General features: G+C 29.0%; 1 protein-coding gene across 1 annotated transcript; it reads right to left on the reverse strand.

Annotated features, from left to right (window-relative positions):
* Positions 1–6,859: 6,859 nt before the first annotated feature.
* On the reverse strand, positions 6,860–7,754 carry ACYPI25566 (uncharacterized LOC100575901). Its single transcript, NM_001246113.2, is given in 1 exon segment — positions 6,860–7,754. A coding segment is annotated over 1 exon segment (534 nt). The 5' UTR covers positions 7,627–7,754; the 3' UTR covers positions 6,860–7,092.
* Positions 7,755–12,361: the final 4,607 nt, after the last annotated feature.

Here is a 12,361-nt window from a genome sequence, read left to right on the forward strand (position 1 = left end):
AAAAACGAATGACTGTAGAAACTGTCATAAATATCCTGTTTGGTTTTCAGATAATTTCAAATATTTATTAAAACAAAAAAATATCGCGCATGCTATTTACGAATCATCGAATTCCCATTTGGACTAAGTACTTAAAATGTTCCACTCTCCAAGCTAATTCTAAAGTGCAAAGACACAAAAGTGCATTGACCATTCAAAATATCTATCTAGTACTAAATCATCTTTAAAAATAACCTTAAACGATTTTGGTCCTTTCTAAAAATTATGAAATCCACATCTGATTTCTCTGCCTCTTCATCTTTTAATAACATAGATGCTAATGACGGTAAGAGAATAGTCAATTTATTTGGCTCTTATATCTCATCTGTCTATAAAAAAAACATATCTCATCTCTCTCTGAGTATACCCACTTCTTGTCATTGAATCAATTGATGTTATTAATAATTGTGTAATCAGTATTGTTGATATTTTTAATGAATTAGATAAATTAACCACCAAAACGTCTTGACGGTATATCTGCCTTATTTCTGTATCATTGTAGATTTGTCTTTACTCCAACCATACATAAAATTAGTATTAAATCGAAATTGCCTTTATTAAACCCATTGAATAGCGTTATTGTTGCTTACGCTTGAAATACTAACAATATAATTTAAAATTGTATTAATTATTATATATTAAATAACTTAAAAGTATATAATCGCATGAAGAGGTTTGAGTTTGTACTGCCATCACCCCTTCTTAAAAAAGAACTCTAGTTTTTTTTCAATTGATTTTTATAGTTTATAGTCATGTACGTAAACGTAAACGTAAATTGATTATTTATTTTAAATTATATTGGTATAAGATTATTTGATTTACTTGCTTCAGGGTTGAAATTCTGATGTAATAAACTTATTTTAGACAAATATTTTTTCTTTTACTTATATAAGTTATAAGTTATAAGAAATATTAACCGGCACTCGTCCCGCATCCGTAATATAATAATATATCTAGATAGATAGGTACAAAATATTATTGAGTTTTTAGATATGATATTGTTACTTTTACTTGAATTACTACATGCTTTAAGGGCATTTGTATTTAATCTTCAGATCATATAGACACAATATTTTACGGTCAGTGGTTGAGTCATGCGAAAGAAAAAAATTGAATCGGTGAACCAAAAATAGTACATAGTCAATCAATTATTTAGAGGTAGTGGGGTGGTTGGAAAGAAAGCCATTTTAGATGATATTAATTTAATAATATCAGCCTTCACTGCTATGCTTTATATTTTTCAGGTAAGGAAATGCATAATATTACCTTTTAATTATAACGTCAGAATGTACCCAATTGTAGTGAATAATAATATAATACTTAAATAATTATTCTATACTTATATTATATCATAATAACATACAATAATATTACTATTTAGTTCCCTACCTAGATATCAATAATTTTTAGACTTTGAAATCTAAAAACATTTAAATACATATCATTATAGGTACATCAATAGTATTAATAACAGTTATGTATATTATAGAAATATTAACATTTTAAGATAATATATTTACTTATATTTGTATTCATTATAATTTATGCTTTAGTTGGAATTGCATATTATAATATTATATTATCTACTCTGATTGTATATTTGCGTAATACATAAATAATAATATAATATTAATAAAAGGTACGATTAATTTCCTATATGAATATACTTAGGTGTGCCACATTAAACGCAATTAAATTATTTTTATAAAAAGAAATTAACATTCCTTTAAAGTTTAAACTTAGATCGTACAAATTCATAACTCACAAATTGATTTTAGATTCACATGAGTATTACGCTATAATAATTGCATCTCAATCATCCATGAATAATATAATACAATAATCGTCCAATTACAAACACATACCAAAATTATATGGGAAAACACACAAGACAATGCAGAAATGGCGCAACAAAGTAGGGATGACAAACTTCACTATGCTTTATATACTCAACACCTACACGGATAGGACCCTCTCGGAATACTCTCATTCCTCTGGGCATGCACTCTTCGGATACTCTACGGACACTCTTCAAATCACTTTGATTATTTGGATTGACTCATTCTCAGGCCAATTGTTTCACGGCAGCACGATGTTCTGAAGCAGTATGATACGGCCAGGAGGCTGTATTCAATGAAGTAACGAACATAAAGCACAATGTCCTACGTCCACGTAAAATGATTTTAACACACCTCCATACATTAATCACCACTCTTTTTTTATTTAAAAGTTAAATTAATTTATTTCTATACTAAAAACATACTATACTGCGATAAAATTTAAGTAACATTTAAGATGGTAACCAAACTTACACAATATAGTATAAATTAAATGAGATAAGTATTGTAGGCTAAAAATCGTATGATAATAACGAGCATCGACTAACACCAAAAATATCATATTATAATATACACATCGTTTGCAGCTAGTTGGGGTAAGTGATACACTTTTTACACAAATCCACTAATAATATAGTAGTGGAATAGAAACAAACTTATGAACCAATTAACGTTTTATAGTTTTTTTTAATGATTATTAACCCCCCCCCCCCTAGTCTTTTCTCTCTTCTTTTGTTTCTAATCGATTACATTTGTATGAATCAAATAAAACTTATAAGTCAAATTCATACAAACTGTATTAAAAAAAAACACAGATGAGTAGTTTTTTTTTACAAAGATCTGAATTTTAAAAACGAAGAATTTTATGAGGAACCAAAAACAACATAAATTTGTGGTTAATGATTAATACTAATAATAATGATAGCGTTTTAATGAGAATAATGTAAGCGTTTTAATAAGAATTTTCAAATTGGTAAAAGTGTTAGTGAATATTAAAGCCTAAAGATAGGTAATTTTATTATAAATACCTATTTGTAAGAATAATAAAATGAAAATAAAGTGTTTTTATGATGTTTTTTGTTTTTGGTTATATGGAAAATAACTTTATGTAAAAAAGTACGTGGTTATCCAATTAAAATGCTTCTCAAACTAAAATGTGACAATAATCTATTCTGATCTACGTTGAATGCATTTTATAAAGTTGTATATAATATGTTCAATCAATTTTTTGTTATTATAATCGGTCATCGTTGCATTCTGAACATATGGCTGAAATTGAAATCACGAAAGCGTGTGGTTTATGAGTTTAAGACAGTTTGTTGTATTTCCTAGATAAATAGCATTTTCGACAGTAGGATATAATTATATAACATATAAAAAATAATATTAATATTAAGTAGGTACATTATGAAAGTAGGTATGTTAAAAAATAATAAAAACATTAAGTAGATATATTATGAAAGTCTTATAAAAAATAAATCATATTACAATGCATATGCAACTATAATCATGAAATATTTTTTTATAATTTATTACCAAGTAAGTACCTACTTTAAATCGTCAATAATAAACACAAGTGAAATTAGAAATACTTATTAGGTACATAATGAAAATCATTATTTTTTATATAATTGTATATAATGTATTATTAAATAATTACTAAATACTAAACATTGTCAATAAACAATGCCAAGTAAAATTAGAAATACAATTAATTTATATTAGTATTAATAAACTTCTAACATGTTTATTTAGTAAAAATTATGTGTTTGATGCTTTGATACGATACTATTTATTTTATTTTTTTATCTCGTTTAGGTGTTTGCCGATTATGCTAAAAAAAAATAAAAGTTTTTATATTTTTAAGAAATTAAAATAAGAAAAAAAAGAGTGTAAAATAAGACTTGTAAATGATTTTAGAAATTCCAATTAAGCTAATTAAGTAGGATCGGCCAGCAAATTAAATACAATTTGTTTTTTGACTAAGAAATGAAAATCATACTATTTACTCAGAAAATAATTCAATCAAGGGTGCATTCAGAATAGAAAAAAATCTAATAGTGTTAAAATATAAAACATACCCCACGAACTACATATTATTTTACATCATTAAAAGTTGTATTCAATAGCATATGCCATATAATATAGTTAAACTGTACCTACCTTTATTTTAAAAAAATCTGTTATAAGGGAAAAAAAGATGACGTAATATTATTTCAACATCTAACTCTTGTTCGTATGTCCATCATGAATGATCATCAAATAAGAAAACAAAATAAAAATAATGTAATCAACTTATTTCTTTTTTTGTGGTATAAAAATATATTATTATTAGTAGTATATATTTTTACTGGTAACAACCTATAATTCACTGGTGATAATTAATATTGGTAAATACCCCCTTCCCCTAATTCAACTAATAAAATTTAAAAAAAAACAATGAAAATGAAAAATAATAAATAAAATTACAGACAAGACGTCACTGTTGTAGAAAATACAATTTGTTGTCGTCTATTTGTCATAATATTTTTCGTCTTTACGTCATATAAATTGTTTTCTTATTAAGCATTAAAATATTTTATCTATGATTGTCACCTACTTTTGTAATTATATTAAAAATGTTTGTTAACACCATATTATACATTTTCCTGATTCAACTACACCATAACTTTGTAGTTTTGTAGTTATAACTTATAACTCTCAATCACGTCATAGAATTATCTACTATAATTCATCTTAAATGTTAAATTATTATTATATTATTTTCACTAAAATGTTTTGTTCATGAATATATTATTGTTAAGTCGTAATTAATCAAATTTTATAGGCGTAAGTACATATTGCATAGCATTTGTCACTCGTTTCAATTGTTTGAAACTATAAATTGGTATACAAAGAAATGTATAAAACGTGCTAATAAATAAAATCAATGTAGACATACATACCTGACTGATGAATCCATCGAATTGTATGTGTCACAAATATTGTTACTCTTCATTGTTTTGCGCGTCTATTATACCTAATATACATTTAACCTTAACATCAAATCATAAAATTTGGTTTACTAAATCAATACGTTCATAACTATAATATTTATAATATTAATATTGTATTAATATATTTTATAAATGTTATAACTATATTTATGCATTTTCCATTATTTTTTATTTGATTGAAAAATAAAATAAACTAGTTATTAATCTAATTTAAATTAAATTAAAACATATTATGACATGTAACCTACGTTTGCGCAACGTAGGTCTAGAAAAATAGTCAAAATAAATTCAAAAAAGTCACGTATGTTTTAATAATTATATAATATCATAGTGTAAGTATAAGGTAATATTATATTCGACGACCTCGTATGATAGGAAATCGTGTTAACAATCTACAATACGTATGCTAATAATTAATAGGACGTTTTTGTCTTTATGAGATTATAAATCGATAAATATTACGTGGATAATCATAGTTCGTAATAATATGAATATGTTCGACGTGTCCAGTGCCGCATTTAGACATTTTGTGCCCGGTGCAAAAAAAAAAAAAAACAATTGGTGGATCCGTAAGGGGCCTAAGTTGCCTAACCACGGGAAATATGGGAGATAGATCCCCATGAACCTTTTAGATTTTGAGCAAAGAAAAGAAAATTTGTTTTACAATAATGTGTGATTTTTTTAAAAATATTGTTTAATAATTTCATTAACCCTTCTCATCCAACCCCCCACAGAGATAAAATTGAGTGTATGGCACTTGATCCCTGCTTATAATTCATCGTTTAAGTTTTTTACATATTTAGGTACCTATACTTCATGGATAATATTAATATACATAAATAAATATAATACATAAATTATACCAATTTGCGCTGTTACAACATTTAGGTAAAAAAAATACCATGCCTAACTGCGAAATAAGCTAGTGGACTGACCAGACTTTAATCATAAAATAGGTATATTTTTGTTTCGAACCCATTATTATTATTATTATTATTATTATTATTATTATTATCAAATATTATTATTGCAATACACAATAAAACCAAATACTAAATTTAATGTCATCAGTTATATCAGTTAAAAGGACATGTTACCGTATACGTGTCTTCATCTTATATACGTACGACATAGCACATTTACGTACTATGACATGATAAATTAGATAGGTATAATATTATGATCACAGCAGTGTACTATATTGTTGCACAGTATGTGCATCTCCTTGACCTTCGGCCCATGTCATTGTTCTCTACTTCTGATTGGTTGAGTTTGTTCTACAAATTTATTATAATATGTCTACTTTTTATATATTATTATGTATGTATATGATTGATGGCCAATAAGAAGCAGAGAACTACGATATTGGCGAAGTAACGAGCGGAGGATGCGTATCAAAAAACTGTGATGATGATAATTTTCGTTCGACAGTTTCAACAGTGCTCTGTTGGTTTCGATATTAGAGCGAATTCGTTATCACTCTGAAAATGATTTAAGATTCCGGTGCGGTGGTGTGACAGCAACTGCTGTTGGCAGTGACGTCCCGTCGTAAAGATTATGACGTCATTATTGTCGGATGACGATTTTCGCGAACAAAGTCGTCGTAGAATCGAAGTACACAAATATACGTAATACTATATTATGCTTGTGTATAATGAACCTTGAAATAGTTGGAATAATGTATAAATATAATATAGGCGCGCGTATCATTGAGCGCACCAGCGGGTATCAAAATCGCCGAATACTTTTTACGCGTCCGGCCTGTCGATAATAATATAAGTAATAATTATTTATTTTATAACAATCGTGCAGACGTAGCCCGTAGGTATATTGTTATAATATGCACAATGTACAGCTGATAACTATCAGAGGTTTTTTTTGTGGGGGAGGGGGGATTAATTTAATTTAATACCGGCAGTTCCGTGGACTCGTTGTAGGTTAGTGATGTGGCAATAATTGTATAGTAAATTATTGTAACCAAAATTCTAGTGATAAAGAATTTTTATTTCGTTTATACACGTTTCGTCACGTGCAAACGTTTTTGAACTGGAAAAAATCGTGGGTTACACTGAATATAAATACATGATATTTTTATGTATTTTACATGCAATAGAGGGGGGTAAAAATAAAATGTCTATAAAATAAATAGCGTACAAATATTTGCTAAATCGACGTTCAGAGCGTTCACTATAATGATGTTGCGCCGTTCGGCCGATCGACTATTTGGGTTCGTCGTCCTCAGGGTCGGGAAACTTGGGTCTGCATATCCGGTCAGGGCTCATCCGTTGACCTTCAGGGCAACTTTTCAGCGGCACCGTGATGATGGCCCGATCTTGGGTGGTCGTCTCCAGCTTCGGTCTCGGTGAAGTCGTCACGGATGCGTTTGCCGACGCCTGGTACGGATCTCGTCCGTCCCGTCGTTTATCCACCGTCGGTTTTGGCGGGCGCTTCTGCAGTGGCTTAGATGGTTTCTGTGGTGGTCGCTGCGACTCTTGCTGTTTGTTGCGCGGAGTAGTCGGAGGATTCGTCGTCGGTGGTCGCGGCGGTCGGTGTTTCCCATACGTGTAGATCACAGGAAATTTCGGTAACTGCGGTTGCGGTAACTTGGTGAGTAGTGACGATGGAGCGGAGGCGGCGGTGTTGCCTGGACTGTGTCCCGTCCCGCCGTACACCGCGGCCGCACAGCCAAGCGAGATCGCCAAAGCTATCGTCGCCACTGCCAACGGGTGGCGAGTGGATCCCGCACTATCCATGGCCGTCGACCGTTCGTATTTTGTATCACTGTTGTTTCTCAAACCGATTATTAAATACGCAGTGGATTTCACGCTCGTTCACGGGATTATGATTACTATCCGCTCTCGAGACAGGTACGGTTTACACTGTTCGTGGTACAGTGTTGTTGATTTCGCGCAGTGACAGAAAAAGGTCTTTGTCTTTTCTCCTACTCTTCCGAGCGCGACTATACCGTCTGTCCCTCCACCTGAGGCCGGTTACATCGTGTCACGCCGCCGCCATATCGTATACCTAACAATATTAATGTGATTATATTGGTAGCCATTGTTTACATCATTCGTGTGTATATATGGCGTGTGCGAATCGTACGCGAAAAATGAAAAATTCCAAGGCGATAGCCGACCTATACACTATACAGTCCGACACTGCTGCAGGTATTTGGCTTGTTATTATTATGCGCATGGTTAATTTAAATATGTATTATATGCATTATACACGTGTACTTATAATATGTAGCGTTTGTGGTTATCTATACGAGTACCTATTGACCGGTCAACTGTCATTGGCCTATATGATATGCGTAACTTTTACGCGAACATAGGAAAACGAACTCGCACCAGTCCTTATAGGTAACAGATATTCATCCGTACTTATTTTCATACTCATTATTCATTGGAATTAGTTTTGGAAATCTGTTTGACGCGCTGAATTATTAATCTAATTATTTAGTGTATCTTCATTCTGTACCATTATATTATGTTTATTGGTCCATCCTTAGGCACAACGTGGATTATAATTCTGAGGGGGGGGGATGGCTACAGTCCACCTAACAAAACCATTAATTTAAAATAACCCATATACGGCTAATATCTAAACAATAGGGAATATATTTGGTGGGGCTAAATCTTGGTCAGGGGGCTAAGCCCCTCCCCCCTTAGTTGCGCCAATGTATCCACCGTCTCCGTCGCTTTTGATCGTTTCCAGTGGCTATGCTTGTAAATTATATCTCATATATTATGTTGTTTATCTTGCACAGTTTTCAAAATCCGTTATTTATCACCATCAATTTAACATGATGATAATTGATAACCAACTGTGTTATAATGTGTGAAGACCTAATGCAATTCACTCTGCCCGATAAATTATCACTCTTAATTTGGTGCCAGCGCAGTACCTTCCCGTGTTTAGAACTTCGAGAGAAATCGTTTTTTCACATGCGATACTTTTGATCGAATGGACGGAGAGAGTAGAACATAACGCCCTGTGATTCGGGCCTTATACTTCGCACTTTCACAGTGCCTGGAAGTTTAACCGAAGGCTAAAATCGATGGAACATTATTATATCGCGTTCATAATATTATTGTCATTTACTGTGATAATAATAATTTATGGTATATGTGATTCAAATGCGTGAATATATTGTGCCTAGTGGTAGGTATTTATAATAGATAATTTTCTAAGTTAATTGATGAGAGGAAGGGTGTGGGGTTCATTTAAAATTGTTGATTCCAAATTGACTTTAAGAAAAATATTCTGAATTTTTGTGTAGTAAAATAATATAAAAACACAAATTTTAAACTTTAATTTATTATTCACCTTTTTCCGGTGGCTCCTAAAATACCTACATAAACTTAATTAAAATTTCATCTAAAAACGTAATAATATTTAATAAAATCAAACAAATGAATGGGATTTTGTTAAAACTATTGTAGAGGTATAAAACTAATAACTTTAATGTAATTTAAGCAATTTCTACACATTGTAGAATAATAAATTACATTAAAAGTAAATACAATATAATAATATGTAACCTATATATTTATTTGGTGTGCTTTGAATTGCCTAACTCTGAACTCTCTATGATGTTTGTCATATGAATATCGTGCAGAATATTCTTCGCCGAGTTAAATATTATCAGATTATCATAATCTCATCGATAATCTGTCATAATAGTTGGCGAATTACTTGAAAACTTAAGTTCATTGGTTAGAGAATACTCTTTTTTCCGTTTGTATAAAGAACATTTGAATGTTGATGTAACTGCTTAGTAAATACTAAATTATTGAAATCGACGTAGTACACATTAGTAGCTACAGACACGCAAAGCTTTGTGAACTGTTTTAAACAATATAGGAAATAAGAGATATTACATTTTTTTCTTCTAATATTTATTAAGGCTTCAACTACACAGGATTTTAGCTTATATTTGATCAAAATGTAGACAAGAAAAAAGAATATTTATGTACATTACACTCTGATTTAAATGTTGCTACATTATTTACTATGTATAATAATATAATAAACTTAAAATTATACTTAAGTTTATAATACTAAATAAAAATTCAAAAATGTGCTGATTGCAGCGGCGTTCATATCTTTGAAGGCTTGGCAAAGTGAAACAGGATTTATGAGGATCTAGCTTAGTTCGGTGTATTTGGGGCAGTCTGGGCAGATGATAACAGTGTGTTCTATTGTTATAAATTTCAAAATATTGTAATGATAACTATGTTTATTTATATCTTCAATCAATATTGCCCATTGAAATATTCATTATTCAATCAATTAAAAATTATTTGAGTCTTAGAATACTTATTAGTTATTGTAGTTGGTACCCGTCGGTCGATGTATCTACATAAAAAGTAATTCGTTTGAACAAAATATCAAATTTAGGGTGTTATTTAAAAAATTTAAATCAAAGTTTACTTTAAAAAAGTAATTTATTTGTCATTAATATAATGTGTTATTTATATTTTCTGGTACCTGATATAGTTATAGCTAATGCCATTCTACGAAGATTTATGGTAATTTAGGATTATATTTTTTTGGATCAAATCTTTAGTTATTTATAATTCAGTTTACAAATTGAAATTAGTATAATACTATCAGGGAATTGAATCACTAGTAACTTTTACTGGTTCCCTCTACTTAATATTGTATAGTTATATTGACATGAATAAAATAAAATTGCGGAATATTAATCAGTTACTCGGGAGTGGCGTAGGTATTCGACTAACAGGGAAACATTGATCTCGTATAATACAATATATATACACATATTCTATATAATATTATAATTCATAAAGAATACTCATTCATATTTCCTATTAGTTATGAATTAATATTAATCTAATAACATTTTATAACTTGTAAGAATTGTGTGATTATGAAATTTATAATATTTTATATTTTGTAAAACCATTGTAGAAGACTATTTTCTTTGCTCTCAATATACATATTTTAATAACTCAGAAACTACTTGCCCTAATCTTAATGTATATATACATTTTATATGTCATCAACATTTAAAAAAATAAAGAAGGTTGGTTTTTATTTAAAATTGTTATTTTTATCATTACACGTCACTCCTTTAATAGTTTGAAAATTTAAGAATATAAAATGTGGTCCTTTTAAATCTTAAGTATACTAAAAAATCAAAAGAAAGAAAATTTAGAATAATTTTAATAAATTCATAATTAAAGGAAGTTTTCACAATGAACTATATATCTACGTAATAAAAAAAACTCCACTTTGAATCACATATTCATAGTATTAATAGTATTACAGTAACAAAATATAATCATAACTCGATTTCTTTCAAGATTATACGAGTATGTCAAATTAGGTGCTTAACTAATAGCAATATTATTTATTGTAGCTTAAACAATATATGATGTACTGATGTGTCATCAAAATTATACATAATTTTAAGATCGTCTGTGATTCCTAGTCCATAATTATAAATTATAAATGTTTTAAATTTCATTAGGTCTACTTAAATATATATTTTTTATAATATACTAGTTATATTCTGACTGATTAAGCTGTAATTGAAGGCAATTTTACTAACGCCTTCGCTGACATAACACATGATGGCAATATAAAATCATTTACATAACATTAAAATGAGTGTATTATTCCTTTTTAACATTTATATTTTAATAATTTTAGATAGAAATTAAAAATAAATTTAATACATAGTCGTACACATTTCATTGTAAAACCAATACATGTATCGCTCCGATCAAAATCTATAAACGTTTCCAAAAAAAATATAACATGATAATCGTCAATCTTGTAAGTTTCAGCATGTATAACTCGCATGTGACTACAAGTACAATCATTTAAAGTGGTATGTATAATCAAAAAAATGATTATATTATGTAGTATAATAATATGAATAATGAACATACAAAAGCACAATACTCATGCATTTTCACATAACCTTAGCATTTTGAAGGGCGCTTTGTATAGGCAATTTAGGGGCATTCGCATGTTGAATGTAAATCGCTTGTATCATCTGCAGGTGTTTGGAATGACAAATGAATTCAAAACATTCTAAGAAACAAATAAATTACAGTATTATAATAGGTACCTATGGTATAATATTGCAGAGTTTAAAATATTTTAAAACTAATTTGGTTAAGTGGAATAATACACATCAATATTTATCTATTTATTTATGTTGTATATCAACGGGTATATAACCTTTTACAAATTATATAAATGAAACATATCAGATAAAAACTAAGAATTAAATAAGTGTAGTAAATTCAAAAAAAACAGATAAAATAATATAAAAATAACTCTTAATTAAAAGTAATAAAAATATAAAATTATAGTTACATTATAAACATTTTTTTTTTTCATTTTAATCAATCAATATTTTTTAATAATAACATAGATTTAGATTTAAAACAATTGCGTGAGAGAAAAAATATATCTAAATGTATACAAATTTTATTAGCTAAAATTAAA

The sequence above is a fragment of the Acyrthosiphon pisum genome, chromosome A2 (assembly GCF_005508785.2).
Source record: "Acyrthosiphon pisum isolate AL4f chromosome A2, pea_aphid_22Mar2018_4r6ur, whole genome shotgun sequence".
Taxonomy (NCBI): Eukaryota; Metazoa; Arthropoda; class Insecta; order Hemiptera; family Aphididae; genus Acyrthosiphon; species Acyrthosiphon pisum.